The sequence below is a fragment of the Oncorhynchus tshawytscha genome, linkage group LG12 (assembly GCF_018296145.1).
Source record: "Oncorhynchus tshawytscha isolate Ot180627B linkage group LG12, Otsh_v2.0, whole genome shotgun sequence".
NCBI lineage: Eukaryota > Metazoa > Chordata > Actinopteri > Salmoniformes > Salmonidae > Oncorhynchus > Oncorhynchus tshawytscha.
This window is the reverse complement of record NC_056440.1, coordinates 51,776,019-51,792,402: the sequence shown is the minus strand read 5'-3', so window position 1 is coordinate 51,792,402 and position 16,384 is coordinate 51,776,019. Positions and strand designations below refer to the sequence as shown.

At 43.2% G+C, this 16,384-nt stretch overlaps 1 protein-coding gene, 1 long non-coding RNA gene and 1 other non-coding gene across 4 annotated transcripts in view; all 3 read left to right on the top strand.

The window, feature by feature from the left end:
• Positions 1-16,384, top strand: part of LOC112263456 (bifunctional glutamate/proline--tRNA ligase) — a 56,166-nt gene that overhangs the window by 28,414 nt on the left and 11,368 nt on the right. For both annotated transcript variants that reach the window (XM_024439705.2, XM_024439706.2), the window contains 13 exons: positions 2,282-2,489; positions 3,062-3,174; positions 3,493-3,604; positions 3,902-4,240; positions 4,504-4,719; positions 4,901-5,119; positions 5,765-5,992; positions 6,274-6,542; positions 8,021-8,072; positions 8,453-8,662; positions 8,854-8,926; positions 9,169-9,248; positions 10,074-10,175. In XM_024439705.2, the coding sequence (XP_024295473.1) occupies positions 2,282-2,489; positions 3,062-3,174; positions 3,493-3,604; positions 3,902-4,240; positions 4,504-4,719; positions 4,901-5,119; positions 5,765-5,992; positions 6,274-6,542; positions 8,021-8,072; positions 8,453-8,662; positions 8,854-8,926; positions 9,169-9,248; positions 10,074-10,175 (2,221 nt within the window). The remainder of the gene's footprint in view (positions 1-2,281; positions 2,490-3,061; positions 3,175-3,492; positions 3,605-3,901; positions 4,241-4,503; positions 4,720-4,900; positions 5,120-5,764; positions 5,993-6,273; positions 6,543-8,020; positions 8,073-8,452; positions 8,663-8,853; positions 8,927-9,168; positions 9,249-10,073; positions 10,176-16,384) is intronic.
• Positions 10,182-16,357, top strand: LOC112263458. Its single transcript, XR_002955499.1, has 3 exons — positions 10,182-10,823; positions 10,941-11,146; positions 14,362-16,357. It is a non-coding gene; the product is annotated as an uncharacterized LOC112263458 (long non-coding RNA).
• Positions 10,347-10,480, top strand: LOC112264271. The gene has a single exon (XR_002955615.1). It is a non-coding gene; the product is annotated as a small nucleolar RNA SNORA5 (small nucleolar RNA).

Genomic DNA, 16,384 nt, shown 5'->3' with positions numbered 1-16,384 from the left:
TGGTGTTGAATGCTGAGCTGTAGTCAATGAATAGCATTCTCACATAGCTGTTCCTTTTGTCCAGGTGGAAAAGGGCAGTGTGGAGTTCAATAGAGATTGCATCATCTGTGGATCTGTTGGGGCGGTATGCAAATTGGAGTGGGTCTAGGGTTTCTGGGATAATGGTGTTGATGTGAACCATGACCAGCCTTTCAAAGCACTTCATGGCTACAGACTCATTATAAACCATAACATAATCCTATAGATTTGTGAAGCATTTATTTTGTGCTTGATGCTTTTATGTGTGCTATATAAAGCCTTCATAAATGATTCTTAATTTAAAGTGGGATCGGAAGGTATTTTTTTAGATTTTTACAGAAGGCTATTCCAGAGGGCTTTGACTAGGCAAGTGTTCACCTAGTCCCAGGAAACGGCAGTACCAGCTAAGCAGTGAAACACTAAATTAAACTAATCAAGATCACTTGATACGTTGTGTGTGTGTATTTATAAAAATATTTTTATTTAATCTCAGCCCCTGTTACCGCAGGAGGCCTTTTGCCTTCTAAGTAGGCCGTCATTGTCAATAAGAATTTGTTAATAACTGACTTGCCTAGTTAAATACATTTTAAAATAAAATATGCTGTGGCTCTCCACATGCACTAGCCTAGACGTTATAGCCACACCATGTAACTAATATACAGTGCCTTCAGAAAAGATTTAGACCCCTTGACTTATTCCACATTTTGTTACGTTAAGGCCTTATTCAAAAATTGTAAAAAAATATATATAAAAAATCCTGAGCTTTCTGCACACAATACCCCATAATGCCAAAGCGAAAACAGGTTTTTTTGCAAATTTATAAAAATGAAAATAATGAAATATTGCATTTACTTAAGTATTCAGACCCTTTGCTATGAGACTTGAAATTGAGCTCAGGTGCATCTTGTTTCCATTGATCATTCTTCAATGTTTCTACAACTTGATTGGAGTCCACCTGTAGTAGATTGAATTGATTGGACATGAGATTTGGAAAGGTACACCTGTCTATATAAAGATCCCATGGTTGACTGCATGTCAGAGCTAAAACCAAGCCATGAGGTCAAAGGAATTGTCCGTAGAGCTCCGAGACAGGATTGTGTCGACGCACAGATTTGGGGAAGGGTACCAAAGCATTTCTGCAGCGTTGAATTTCTCCAAGAAGGAGGAGAAGGGCCTTGGTCAGGGAGGTGACCAAGAACCCCATGGTGACTCTGACAGTGCTCTAGAGTTCCTCTGTGGAGATTGTTGTCCTTCTGGAAGGTTCTCACATCTCTGCAGCACTCCACCAATCAGGCCTTTATGGTAAAGTGGCCAGCCACAGTAAAAGGCACATGACGGCCTGCTTGGAGTTTATCAAAAGGCACCTAAAGACTCTGACCATGAGGAACAAGATTCTCTGGTCTGATGAAACCAAGATTGAACTCTTTGGCCTGAATGCCAAGTGTAACGTCTGGAGGAAACCTGGCACCATCTCTACAGTGAAGCATCGTGGTGACAGCATCATGCTGTGGGGTTGTTTTTCAGCGGCAGGGACTGGGAGACTAGTCAGGTTTGAGGGAAAGATGAACAAAGCAATGTACAGAGAGATCCTTGATTAAAATCTGCTCAGGACCTCAGACTGGGGCGAAGGTCACCTTCCAACAGGACAACGACCCTAAGCACACAGCCAAGACAACGCAGGAGTGGCTTCCGGACAAGTTTCTGAATGTCCTTGAGTGGCCCAGCCAGAGCCTGGACTTGAACCCGATCGAACATTTGTGGAGAGACCTGAAAATGGCTGTGTGGCAACACTCTCCATCCAACCTGACCGAGCTTGAGAAGAATGGGAGAAACTCCCCAAATATACAGGTGTGCCAAGCTTGCAGCGTCATACCCAAGAAGACTTGAGGCTGTAATTGCTGCCAACGGTACCTCAACAAAGTACTGTGTAAATGGTCTGAATACTTACACTTACTTATTTTCTAAATTAGTAAACCTGTTTTTGCTTTATCATTCGGGGGTATTGAGGGTGGAAAAATATTTAATACATTTTAAAATAAGGCTGAAACCTGTGGAAAAAGTCAAGGGGTCTGAACACTTTCTGAAGGCACTGTATATTTTCCTAATGTCTTTTTCTCACTCAACGTCACTAATGTGTCACATTAAAATGCATTGACTTTAATTATATTGTTGCCAAATGTACAATGATGGTAAAAAGACATGTCAACTTCCTAACTCCTACCCCCACACACACACTCTACGTCACTTGATCTATGTGATCCAGAGATGCCAGCGGTAAGGTCACCTCCCTGGACGGAAAACTGAACCTGGAGAACAAGGACTACAAGAAGACCACCAAGATCACGTGGCTGGCCGAGACTCCCCGCGCGCCCCTGCTGCCCACCGTCTGCGTCAACTACCAGCACCTCATCACCAAGCCTGTCATAGGCAAGGAGGATGACTTCAAGGAGTACATCAACAAACAGAGCAAGGTGGGTGAGCAAGGGTGGGATGGGTCAAGTGTAGGTGTGTGTGTGTGTGAGTGAAGTGTGTTTGTCTATGCAATGTGTGTGTGTGTGTGTCATGTGAGGGAATGATTTTATTTGTAAAACTGTTATGATAATTAAGTATATTCCTCCTTGGGGGATCAGGTTTTCAGCTTGACCACCCCCAGCCTCTGGAATGCCCTCCCGGACCACTTCCGTTAAAGTGGCCTAATGACCGTTGGAAGGCTTTAGGAAGGCTTTCTGTTGATAGCGGTGCTCCTTGGTGGTGTTATCCCTTGTAGTGTCAGCTGGCCTGTCTAGTTTTTTTAATTTTTTTAATGGATTTGGTGTTTATTTTATGAACTTTTGGAATATTCTGTATAATGAAACGTGCTTTACCAATGTAATGTATTATTATTAAAGCACATCATTCTGAATAGAGCAGATATCATTGACCAGTATAGAGGAACACTCTTCTAATCCTTCGGAAGACTGAAAGGGTTTTCCTTTTTCTCCTCACATCCCTCTATCACATTCTCGTTCTCTTCTTCACATCTGTCTCCCATCCTTTCTGTCAGCTGGAGGAGAAGATGCTGGGAGACCCCTGTCTGAAGGACCTGAAGAAGGGTGACATCATCCAGCTGCAGAGGCGGGGCTTCTACATCTGTGACCAGCCCTACGAGCCAATCAGGTTCTATCTCCTCTACAAGATATTTGACTAGTTGATTTGACTGTGTTTGGGCAAGTGGGAGGGATGCGTGGGTGGATGGTTTGAAAGTTGGATGAGATAATAAATAAATGGATGGATATTCTCTAAAGGAAAAGCACAATAACTCTTCAAAATGAAGTACTACTGCATAGTTCCAGAGTGCGTCTGTATTAATACACTGTCCCTGGTAACTAGACTAGACTTGGGCCAGAGGATTGGATGGGTGCTACATTTCCTAAATGCAGAAGCACGTCGTTCCAGTGTCTGTATTACTAACGTGTCCCTGGTGTTGTCACCCAGTCCCCACAGCTGTAAGGAGAGTCCCTGTGTGCTGCTGTTCATCCCCGATGGCCACACCAAGGAGATGCCCACCGCCGGCTCTAAGGAGAAGTGCAAGGCCACCACCACCACAGTGAGTCTTAATACTTACTCTTCTAGAGTTCTCCTTTACTGCAACAGAAAGAAAATAACTATGGGCTCATCTCAATAGTCTGAAGTGACTTCCTCTACTTGTCTCCTCATTTATCTGCACTAATCTGAAAATATAGGATAAGTCGAATCAATATAGCTGAGGCTCACCTGGCAATGTGCTTCCACCTGATTTTTCCGCAACACCCTGTATTCTTATAGATTCATGTAAATAATTTGATTATTGTAGATTTTGTAACATTTCTGTAATATAAGGAATAAACTCCTTGTCTCCTCTTAGGTTCCCTTCCCAGCCACGTGCAAAGGCGCTCCCATCTCTGCCCCAGCTAGCGATGCCTGTGCCGTTTTCTGCGGCATCGTAGCTCAAGGTGAGAAGGTACGCGATCTGAAAACCGCCAAGGCCCCCAAGGAGAAGGTGGACAAAGTGGTAAAGGAGCTACTGTCACTCAAGGCCCAGTTCAAGCAGCTGACTGGCCAGGACTACAAACCAGGCATGGCTCCACCCGCCAGCTCCACCACTCAGAAGGCCGCAACCCCCGCACCTTCTGCTGACTCCATCTCCTGCCCCTTTGCTTGCATCACCCAGCAGGAGGAGCTGAAGTCTGAGAAGGCTTCCAAGGTTTTGAGTATATTTTTCTTGTTTATCATTTGGCTCTTTTTTAAAAATAAAAAAATTTAATGGATTAGATTTTGAATCCTGAGTTGAAATAGCCTGCTACACAATTAGAAGTAGTTCCACTTTCTTCAACGAGTGGAAGATTAAACATTATTCATTTCATTTTTGTTTTTGATGCCTCCTAGTCACAAGTTAAAATATTTTCTACCTGTAGAAATAAAAAATGGGTTACTTTTTTAAAACGTTTTTTCTCTCTCTCGGACCAGGTTGATGCTGTAGTCAAGCAGCTGCCGGATTTTAAAGCCGAGTTCCTTCAGATCACAGGCAAGGAGTACAAGCCAGGGATGACCCCTCCTTCTGCTGCCCAAGCCAAGACTGCTCTCTCTGCCTCATCCCCCTCATCCTCTCCCTCAGGCCTATACGAACGTGTGACTGAACAGGGAGACACTGTGAGGAAGCTTAAATCTGAGAAATCAGCGAAGGTAAGGAAGACAAGTTCAGTATAATGCTTTACTTTTAGCCTGCAGGTATTGGGAATTATGTGGTTATAGTACATTGTAAGACTTGTCTCATCTCTATTTGCTCCAACTGTTCTCTACATTTTACCATTGATAGAACATTACATCCCTCTAACCACTGTATTTGATCAATCTCTCCACAAAGGACCAGGTTGATGCTGCGGTGAAGCAGCTCTTGGACTTGAAGGCAGAGTACAAACAGGCGACAGGTCAGGACTACAAGCCAGGAACTGCCCCAGTCCCTGCTGCTGCCCCAGTCCAGAGCACCCAAGCCCCCACAGTCACATCTGGCTCAGGCGTCTATGAACATGTGACTCAGCAGGGTGACTTGGTGAGGAAGATGAAAACCGAGAAGGCCTCTAAGGTGAGGCCAACAGGAAGGAATGATAGGCTGGCATTCATTAGGCACAAGTTGGATAAAATTATTCATAAATTAATATAGATAAGATAGATATGCTTTATTAGCCCATATGTGATGGAAATGTGTCTTCTGTATTAACCCAACCCTCCGATATACATACACACACTAGTCTGGAGGGAGAATTGACATGCCTGCTCTATTTCAACATTCTTTACAATATGAACCCATCAGAGTCTAAGCCTTGTCTAAGCCAGGGGAGGAGGTGGGGGGTTCTACTATATGGCGTTTTAAGGTCATACCTAGGATCATTTAGCTATTTGATTTGGAATTTTACGGCCCCTTGAAGTATCCCCAGAAATATATACACTAATTATTTGATAAAATTAGTTTTGGTCTTACTGCTATTTGCCATACAAAGGCATTGTATAACATATTCACTACATGGAACAACAAATAGTCCCGACAACATATCAAAAGCAAGTTTGTTCTGAAGTGTCTCTTATATCTAAGATATATATTTTTTAAGTATCCTGATCTTTCTTATGTTTTTAACCCCATATTTTAGGCATTAACAGCTTTATTAATTCATTTACGGTAGTTTAAAAGAAAGTGACATGAACCCTTCTGTTTTTGTCCACTCCCTCTCAGGACCAGATGGATGCAGCCATCAAGCATCTGCTGTCTCTCAAAGCAGAGTACAAGCAGGTGACTGGCCAGGACTACAAACCAGGCATGGCCCCAGCCATCAGCCCTGCCCCTGTCCAGGCTAGCCCTGCCCCCGATGCCCAGTCTATCTGCTCCGTTAAGGTGCTCTTCTCCCAGGTGTCCCATCAGGGGGAGTTAGTGAGGAAGCTGAAGTCGGAGAAGGCTCCTAAGGTTAGTGAGATTTAATTTCACCTCATTTAAATCTATGCCCAAAAGTGCTGAAAACATGTTGACCAGAACAAGCTATTCAGATGAGGAATGCTGACATTTTGGCACATGTAGAAGTTAGAATAGCTAGCTAACGTTGGCAACTGTAGCTACTTGTGCCAATGTTAAATGATAATCAGATTTCAATCTTAATATTGTTATTCAGGGATAGTCCTGATTGTTGAGTAATTAAATGCAACAGACCGCATAACTCAACCAATGTAAAATGGCATCCTTGTAACCAGGACCAGCTGGACGGTGCCGTGAAGCAACTTCTGGCCCTGAAGACCCAGTACAAGGCCCTCACAGGAGAGGAGTATAAACCTGTGGCTTCCGCCGGAGCCTCGGGCGGAGAGGACAAGAACCGCAAAGACCGAGAGAACAAGTCTGAGAAACAGGGAGGTGGTAGTGGCGGGGGAGGAGGGAAGAAGCAGCCCAAAGGAGACAAAATCAAGGAGGTCTCGTCGGGAGGCACAGGGGGAGGAGGAGAGGGGGGTCCCAAGAAACAGACACGGTGAGAGGGTTGGATGGGTGGATGAAGGGTAGAGTGGGAAGCAGAGATGGATGAATAGAGATCATTGGTACTTTAATGGAGTGGAGATTTGAAAATGGAATGATAGATGGCAGAAATCAAGGGAGATGGTGATGAATGTAGGCTGAATGTGGATGTGGTCCTGTGTGACTCAGTTGGTAGAGCTTGTCGCTTGCAATGTCAGAGTAGTGGGTTCGATTTCCTGCTGGGGTCAGCAATACGAGAATGTGTGCACGCGTTATGATATTCTTACCTGTGTGGTTTGATCTGCTGTGCCGAAGGCCCAAAACATTGCCCTTGGACAGTGCTGTACCGTCAGAGCCTTCAGAGGAAGCCTAAGAATATTTCAACCGAAGATTAAAGGTTTAAGTGATTTGAAAATTACAGTCTTGTCGATCATGATTCGTCTCTTGTGTTCAGAGTGGTGTCTGGGGTGGGGAAGGGAAAAATGAAAACAGGAATAGCTATCTAATCAAGGTTTTCGGTTTCGGTATCTGAGGAGAAATCTTCCCCTGACCCTACTAGCAGGGCCTTGGATTGACGGCATGATTAGCCAATCCAATTTTGATATGTAGTGCCCTGTGGCTCAGTTGGCAGAGCATGGCGCTTGCAACGGCAGGGTTGTGGGTTCGGTTCCCACGGGGGACCAGTATGAAATGGTATGCACTCACTACTGTAAGTCGCTCTGGATAAGAGCGACTGCTAAATGGCGACTAAAATTGAAATCATGTAAATGTAGTGCAGTGGAACAGTTTTATTTTCAATGGACATGCATATTTTGTCATGGCATTTCTCGACTGTCATGTTCGTGACAACATTTGCCGTCTCTACTTAATCTAATTTCCGTATGTCGGTTGGTGTCCCCCATGGGTGCATTCCCATGGATTCAGGGCCGAGCTAGCAGACGGGTTGGTGCTGAAGTTGAGCAGTTTTCCCAGGCCCAGAGCTAGGTAGCTAGCTGGCTACAGTAGACGCTACAACATGATAGACTTTCTGTTTTCAACTTATTCATAGCTGGCTGTTGATAACTTTTCTACAATAGCATGATTTTTATCTTAGATTTTAAAGCAAAGGACGAACATCGTATGATTCACCATTTTAACTGTACTGGAAGATGGATTTCTGCTGAGTGTTTGCACTGTTCTGTAGGGATGAGTTTGATTAATCGATTAGTCTGTCTAATTCATCCATATCTATTTGAAATAGGGAATTGAAAAACACCAATTGAAGTGATATTTTCCATTGCTGGGCAAAGTGGGCATAGATTTGACTTCTCTAGATACAAAACATTGCTTTCCCTCTGCAATAGACAAGTCACCATTTCTAGTATGCATGCACAGCTCTTCCTATATTTTAGCCCCAGCAACCAACTAATCGATAAAATAGAAAAGGTTGTTGAACTCATCCGTAGTATACTGTGTGGTTTTCACACCTGATTTCTGTGTATTTTCCTCATTTAGACTGGGACTGGAGGCTAAGAAGGAGGAGAACCTGTCTGATTGGTACTCTCAGGTGAGTCTTTACACCTGTGCGAGTGATTATTGCCCCAGTTTTTGGACTAGCAGTCTAAACTCTACTAAAACCAGTAGTTTTGGGATTGTCACAAACCTCTCTTGGACTGAAGCCCAATTCTATTTCTACTCCTTGTACACTCCCCCTGGTGGATTTAAAAGGATGTGAAAAAATAATTGGGAATAGGGCCTGGAGCTCGGGTGTGTACTTGCACACTTCCTGTCATTGATTTAACAATGGTGGAAAGTCCCTCCAGCCAATGATAACACCAATCTAGTGGTTTTAGATCCATTAGAGGATTGGGAGAAGGGTGGAGAATCGGAATGCAGCCATGGTATAGGGCTCAAGACAAGTGTCTACCTTCACATCTGCCCCTCCAGGTGATCACTAAGGCAGAAATGATTGAGTACTACGATGTGAGCGGCTGCTATGTGCTGCGGCCCTGGTCATACTCCATCTGGGAGTCCATCAAGGAGTTTGTTGACCGCGAGATCAAGAAGTTGGGCGTGGAGAACTGCTACTTCCCCATGTTTGTCTCACAGGCTGCCCTGGAGAAGGAGAAGTCCCACATCGCAGATTTTGCCCCTGAGGTGGGTGTTGCGATGTGTGTGTGTGGGGTTGGATGGGGGGGGTGTCAGTGTTTATCTATTCCTATTGGAAATCCTGGTCCTCGCTTCTCAAGTGATGTGTGATCACCATATTTCTTGTCATACTGAAGATCCCCCTTTAAGTGATTTGACACATTTGTAGTGAACTGTGTTTGTGTGTGTGCTGCCTTCAGGTCGCCTGGGTGACGCGGTCAGGGAACACGGAGCTTGCCGAGCCCGTCGCTATCCGACCCACTAGTGAAACTGGTAAGACAAACACACCTGACCACTTCTGTCAGACTTTAAAGTTAAACTTGACACATTGAATTTCCAGATGCTTTTCATTAGGTCTCAAAGAACTACGTTGTACAGGTGTAACTCACGACACAACGTATCTATGGATATTTTCATGCAAGGCGCTTACTACTTCTACCCTCTCTATGCCATATATGTATTCATTTACTAATTCACACCCTGACCAATGCATCCTTCGTCTTTTCTTTTTACAGTGATGTACCCTTCCTATGCCAAATGGGTCCAGTCCCACAGAGACCTCCCCATCAAACTCAACCAGTGGTGCAATGTTGTGGTCAGTGTCCAATCCACAAATGATAATTGTCATATTCACCATCACTGTTAGGGTCAGTACAATTTCAAAATGGAAAAATCTACTGAAAATAGAAGACTTCAACCCTGTCCAGTATGTCAACTGTCTTTTTTGTCAGAACTGTTTAGGACAGTGGTCACCAACCAGTTGATCGCAAGGCATTCCCAGTCGATCACAAAACAGATCTATGGTGAACTCGAGTACGCCTACAGCGCTGGCCAATCGGATCACTCAAATTATCGTGCCTGGAGAGCTTCCACGACCCTGGCCACAGCAAAGTTTGATCGGCTACTAGCCTAAGTAAGATTGGAGCACTTAAAACCATGACCACAGAGAGAAACGTGATCTGACTGGGATCATTTTGAATTCCAAGTCGGAAACTGGGGTGTCTTTCTAGAGCTCGGACTTTCCGACCTGAAGATCACTGATGTCGAGTTCCCAGTAGTCTTGAAAGCACCATGACCATCAGATACACTAACAATCAGTCCAGTAAAATAAAAAGCGAATTATTTCAATTCATGCCCCGCAGTGCCTTGCCAGTGCTACACCAACTGATCTATTTTATTAAAGCTTGAGTTTTGAAGTGTAATATGGTCTCAGAATAATAATATTTGCAGGCCAGGCGCATATCCAATATGCTTTGATAATGTATAAGGCCTACTGCCCAAACCTCATTCCTACTGAATTGTTTGTATTAGGTTAATGTTGAATTTAAGTAATGCTTGCTGTTTGACTGCAAATGTGATCTTTTCAGAATGTATCGTGATTTGTACTATTTCTCTTTTGCTTTCTTTCACTCACCCCCAGAGGTGGGAGTTCAAGCACCCTCAACCCTTCCTGAGGACCAGAGAGTTCCTGTGGCAGGAGGGACACACTGCTTTCGCCACCAAAGAGGAGGCCGCCGAAGAGGTAACGAGGCCAATTTATTATTATCCGTCCATAAGACTAGTTCTTACTTTTTCCCTTGTGAATGTTGAGTAAAAAACATAGAACTTGTCATGTCTGGGGAGTGCATTCAAACGATTCTTAACGTTGTTTTTTTTTGTTTAAGTTGGATTTAGACGCATGTATTTGAAAGTTTACAGTCTTGTCAAATTCAGTGTTTCCTTGACAATGGACTGCCCTGACCAAAATGGCTGCCACTGTGAACCTGTAGTCCATGGGCCCTGGATCTCTTTTCCATGGATTCTGGGATAATTGTGTACTACACCTTGGTTACTGTTGCTAACTCTGACAAGCTTTGCCTTTTATTTTCCTGTGAAAATGGAGAAGTGCAAAGTAATAACGCTAAGGGAACTCCCCAATGAGGTACAAAGTTACTTTTGGAGACAACCATCACTTATATCAGATTGGAGCAAACTAAAGGATCTTCAGTATGCCTTTTGAAGGCTATATTCACAAAAAAAGTATGCAGGAGCTTAACACAGCAAGCAGGAGGACTAGGATAGAGGCAAAGTCTACAGGACCCAGTGTAAGAGGGAGAAACACCACTAGCTGACCATTGAGGCAGAGGCAGAGGCAGATGACAAAGGAGCACCATTGTTCCTAAACTGCAGGGTAGGTCTCAATCATTTAAAAACCAAACTCCTACAATATCAGCTTCAGCTAGCTGTTATGCTAACGTAAACAACCAACGCCCTCGCTTCAACAACCAACGCCCTCGTTCTATGCTAGCTCCACAGGTTACTGCTTGCATGTTGTTGGTCTGATCCACAACTTGGACCTCTGGAGAGCCCCAGATCAAATGTCCACTACAAGCTTGCCACAACAGTTGCATAAGTCAAGAGGCAAGAAGATTGATTCCTATTACAGCGGTCAGGGTGGCAAAGGCAAAAGTGAGTCGGAAAAGAAGACCAGTCTACTGCAGTTACAACTGATGGGTGAGCTACACGTGAATGTCTTGTTTACAATCTCTAATGCATGTTGTAATCAATCCAACCAAGAGGGTATTATAACCTAGGCAAGTCCATTATATTTCACTGTTAGCTACATATCAAAGAAACCTATGTTAGATGTGGGCAGGTACTTACTATATTGGTACAAATCTATGGTGAGCAGCAGAAACAGTAGGGTATGCATAAACAGATGTCATCATGATTTCACCTTCATGTTTGCATGCTTATGTTCCTAGGACAGTGTCAAAGTGAACAGATTTACATTTACTGATGAATGTGTAGCTGGAAGTTGGACAGCATACTAACCACAAAGCATATCTTGTTTTATGTTTCCTCATCTGGAATTGGGGATTTTACATGATGCTATTTCCCTTTCCACGTGCATCCTATGCTTCAAAATGTTTGTCATCTCAGTATTTGTTGGGAGGAATGTTCAGTCTAAGGCCAATTTCCTCCGTCTTTCTCGATGAGTACGGTTACATGCACATAATATGATTGTGGATCGTCAGATTTATATAATAGTTTGATTAAAGTGTTTACATTCTTTGCAAGAACGATTTCCCTAATAACTCTGTTTCCATGGACAAATCTGAAATCAGGCTACCTGATGGCACTCTGATAAATGCAGACAATTGGCAACCAACATAAACATTCCACCATGTTATTTTTGGGAAGCATATTGGATTCTGAGTTTGGACATATAAAGTTTGTGAAAACTACTTCTAAGACGCATTCGTTCCGAACTCACTTCAGTCACACTAAAGAGGGAGGCTGGCTCGGCTGGTGCTAGCAAATGCGCAGATCAAACCCACCACTGGAACGCCCATTTAAGCTATTTACATGTCCGAATCATTCTAAAGATTGCTCAGAAAACAGGTGTTTTAATCAGCGTATGCTTACTTAGATTTGGACCTTAAGACAATTCAAGATAAGCAGAGTAAGATGTTTACATGACTATTGCATAATCTGCCTGATTCCATAGTCAGTTTAATATCGAATTATTACTGCGCATGTAAACATACTCATTGAGAAACCCCTCGTCTGCCATAGGCCCATCACCTCTAAGGTAGCCACATTGAAGCAAATTTTGCAGTAGCTCTGTGATGTTACTGTTTACACAGGATCCATTTCTGAGAAATATTTTAAAGGGTGAATGCAAACATAAATGAGCCACATCGGTCACATACTATCAAGAGACTTCGGTTTGCGGCACGCACAAAATAAATATTAGACAGCAAGGCTCTTGATCCAGGAGGGGCTTCTCTGCTGTTACCAAGGAAAGCTTTCTCTTTTTCTGAAGAAGCTAACCACTTAGCTAGATAGCTAACTAGGTAATACATTGACAAACCAAATGCACAACTGCTAAGCATTTAGCACATGTTACACAGTTAACTTAGTTAAAAGATATGAAAAAAAAGATGTGAATTCCATGCTGTAATTAGATCACCTGGTGCTGCACAACAGTAAGTGACTCACAAGGCTCCAGTCTCATAGTTGTATGCTTGTAAACAAACACCATGTGACTGGGGACTACTGGTAAGCTTCATAATGGAAAATTGTGACGGGTGAAAGAATGCCGTATTGCACAAGTTCACTGCAGATATTTACTGAAAGTATCTACAAATATTAATGTATAAAAATGTCAAATAAATAGTTTGAAATGTATTGAACTTTTACATTTTTTTAAATCAAATTTATTTATATAGCCCTTCGTACATCAGCTGATATCTCAAAGTGCTGGACAGAAACCCAGCCTAAAACCCCAAACAGCAAGCAATGCAGGTGTTGAAGCACGTTGGCTAGGAAAAACTCCCTAGAAAGGCCAAAACCTAGGAAGAAACCAGGCTATGAGGGGTGGCCAGTCCTCTTCTGGCTGTGCTGGGTGAAGATTATAACAGAACATGGCCAAGATGTTCAAATGTTCATAAATGACCAGCATGGTCAAATAATAGGTCTGGGGCAGGTAGCACGTCCGGTGAACTGGTCAGGATTCCATAGCCGCAGGCAGAACAGTTGAAACTGGAGCAGCAGCACGGCCAGGTGGACTGGGGACAGCAAGGAGTCATCATGCCAGGTAGTCCTGAGGCATGGTCCTAGGGCTCAGGTCCTCCGAGAGAAAGAGAGCGCATACTTAAATTCACCCAGGACACCGGATAAGACAGGAGAAGTACTCCAGATATAACAAACTGACCCTAGCCCCCCGACACAAACTACTGCAGCATGAATACTGGAGGCTGAGACAGGAGGGGTCAGGAGACACAGTGGCCCCATCTGATGATGCCCCCGGACAGGGCCAAACAGGAAGGATGTAACCCCACCCACTTTGCCAAAGCACAGCCGCCACACCACTAGAGGGATATCTTCAACCACCAACTTACCATCGTGAGACAAGGCCGAGTATAGCCCACAAAGATCTCCACCACGGCAAAACCCAAGGGGGGGCGCCAACCCAGACAGGAAGATCACATCAGTGACTCAACCCACTCAAGTGACGCACCCCTCCTAGGGACGGCATTTCCAAATACGGTTATTTCCAAATACCCTGGTATATCTACAACAAAGCCTACTTTGCATTAGCAATGAGCTTGGTTTCTCCATCTTTAACTCGGTGCAATCTAGTATTGCAAAGGTCGTTGGAAAATATCTCCTGTAGTTGTCTGGCATGTTTTCTGTGACGTTGTCCTTGTGAGGCCATACAGACAACTGACCTAGCCTGTCCAAAATAAAGTCCATTGAATAAAGTGCTAACACTTTGTAAATCCATATGAAATGTACAAGCCAAACATTGTCTTACGTTTCATCAGCACAGGCAGAAACTGCATCTGCCAATCTATTCTTGTATGTCAAGGGGATAGTTGTCTGTGGGGATATGTTTCTTATTTGGTTAATGTGAAAAATGTGCACAAGTTATTAAATTGACCATAACTTAACCCAGTGCAGTATTGGGAGAAGTTGGGGGGACACTGATGTTATTTACGGACTCTGGCGTTAACCGGTTAGGGGTTAGTCCATTTCCTAATACTTTTGAGCGAGTAGAATCTTTAAGCTCATCCCTTCCTTTTCTTCTTCCAACTGGGGATGCTCCTATGTACTCTGGAAACAACACAAAATACACAATGATAAACATTTGAATTTCTACCATAAATGATTTAAACAAGTTGGTGCTTTGTAAAAGCTGTTTTTCCCCTGTTCTTTTGCAGCTCCCACTATTGGAGAAGAGCACCACCACCACCATCCTCCTCCAACCCTATGGATGAGTTCCCAACATTTCCTCAGCCGCTAACAACCAAGATGTTTCTCTACAGTTCTGAATGAAAATAAGATATTACAACAGTGATATAATGGTCTCCCAGTCTGAAGCAGAGGCACTGGAAAAAGAGACAAGATGGCAGAGCAACAACACCCGCCATGGTGTCTGCTCCCAGCCACTTACTTCGTCTTTTTAAGAGGTTGTGCTCCAAGGTAGCAGACTGACAGTCTTGCCACCAGCATGCAGAGGAAGAAGACCGTGCAGACCAAGGCGATGACGATAGACCTGGAGCTTGAGCTGCTTACAGCAGCACCGTATACTGAAGTCACTGGGCACAAAGTGTTCCCATGTGGCTTTGTTGTCAACCCCCACTCCCTCCATTTAGGCATCTCCTGACAGGAAAGTCTAGAGTAATGAGAACCCAAGCAACAACTTCTGGAAATAAAATGCCCAAACAAAGTCAACTTTACTGGTAGTAAATCTCTGTCAAAGAGCTGATGGTACCTATGCTTACAAACCTAATCATGAGTTCCTCTACCATAGTATGGGACAAATGGGAATCACAGGGATGCCGTGGTGTGATTTATTTGTCATGTGTAAAAATGACTTTCACCTGGAGTGTGTCCACTTTAATGCAGAAAAGTGGGATAGCATGAAAAGCCAGCTGGACTGCTGTTTTTTTTTTTTTTTTTAAGCATTTCTTGCCGGCCCTGTGCAGATAATTCCTCCTTTGTTGAACTATCATCTCTGGTATCCTCTGGTGATTTGGTTGCGGTCTCTCCTGTGGTGTTAGTGGAAGCTGCATCTTGCACAGGGCTCTACGCTGACGTTTTTTTACAAGGAGCACGTGTGCCTTAATTTTTTTTTTTAAATAGGCGCTCACAAATTAAGGAGCACAATGAAAAATGTGAGATGTTGAAGCTAGAATCTTTAGTTTTTCTAAGCGCACTGGAATTCCTATATAAAAATTCCAGGTTGCACAATAAAATATTTAAGCGCATATGCAAGTAAAATGGCCGCACTGTAGAGCCCTGTTGCACATCAGATCTTAATCTGTAGATACGGGATGATACAAGTAATGTTATTCATCCAGATATTTAGTGTTAGGGTTATATTGTTTCAGTGGTCTTCTGAATCAAATGTGTAAATCAGACATTTGCTGCCTACATTGTACTTGTGATTACATGAACTTATGTACGAGTTATGTAAATTGTGTATAATTTATGTATATGTGAGATAAACTTGCCCCCTGGTGTCTGTCGATATTTGGTCATGTATGATAGGTTTGGCAAAACCTCATATTACAGTACAGCAGCTGGATTTGGGTACTGAAGACTTGGATTCCCATCAACACATTGCGGAACGAAATTAGCCAGCTAAAGATTTGTGATACATGTAATCTAACAAAGCTAACTAGCTAGCTAATGTTGTTAACAAGGTAGCTAGCTAAATTAGCAATGTTTAGCTTAGTTGTGTAATGTTAAAGTTGTTGCCGACTTTGTCTAGCCATTTAAAAAAATATATATATATTGTGATATCACACATTATGCAAAAGATTAACATAGTTGCTTACCTTGGAGCAAACATATATGCATCCTTCGTTATTTTGCTTGTGTTCAACTGTGCATGAAGTTGTCCACACAGCTTTTTCCACAATTTACACGTCTCTCCATTAGAGCTCATGGAAGCCGTGAGGATTTTTTTCTGACGTGTCCGAGTGGTTGGTTGCGGTTGTTAAGCTCTGATTGGACAATTGCTGTTCGAGAGCGGAGTTTAGTGAAGGGTTAATTAGGCCTAATACAATTACCATTATTGTCCATTTGCACAGAGATTGACATTGTTGGTGGATGATTTCAGTGATATCTTAATGTTAGGGTAGCTAATACCTCCCAGTTTCAGATTTCTTTTCCAGTTACATGCCTTCTGAATATGGTAATATTTGTAATGAAAACTGACTACTCTTCTCCCTCCTG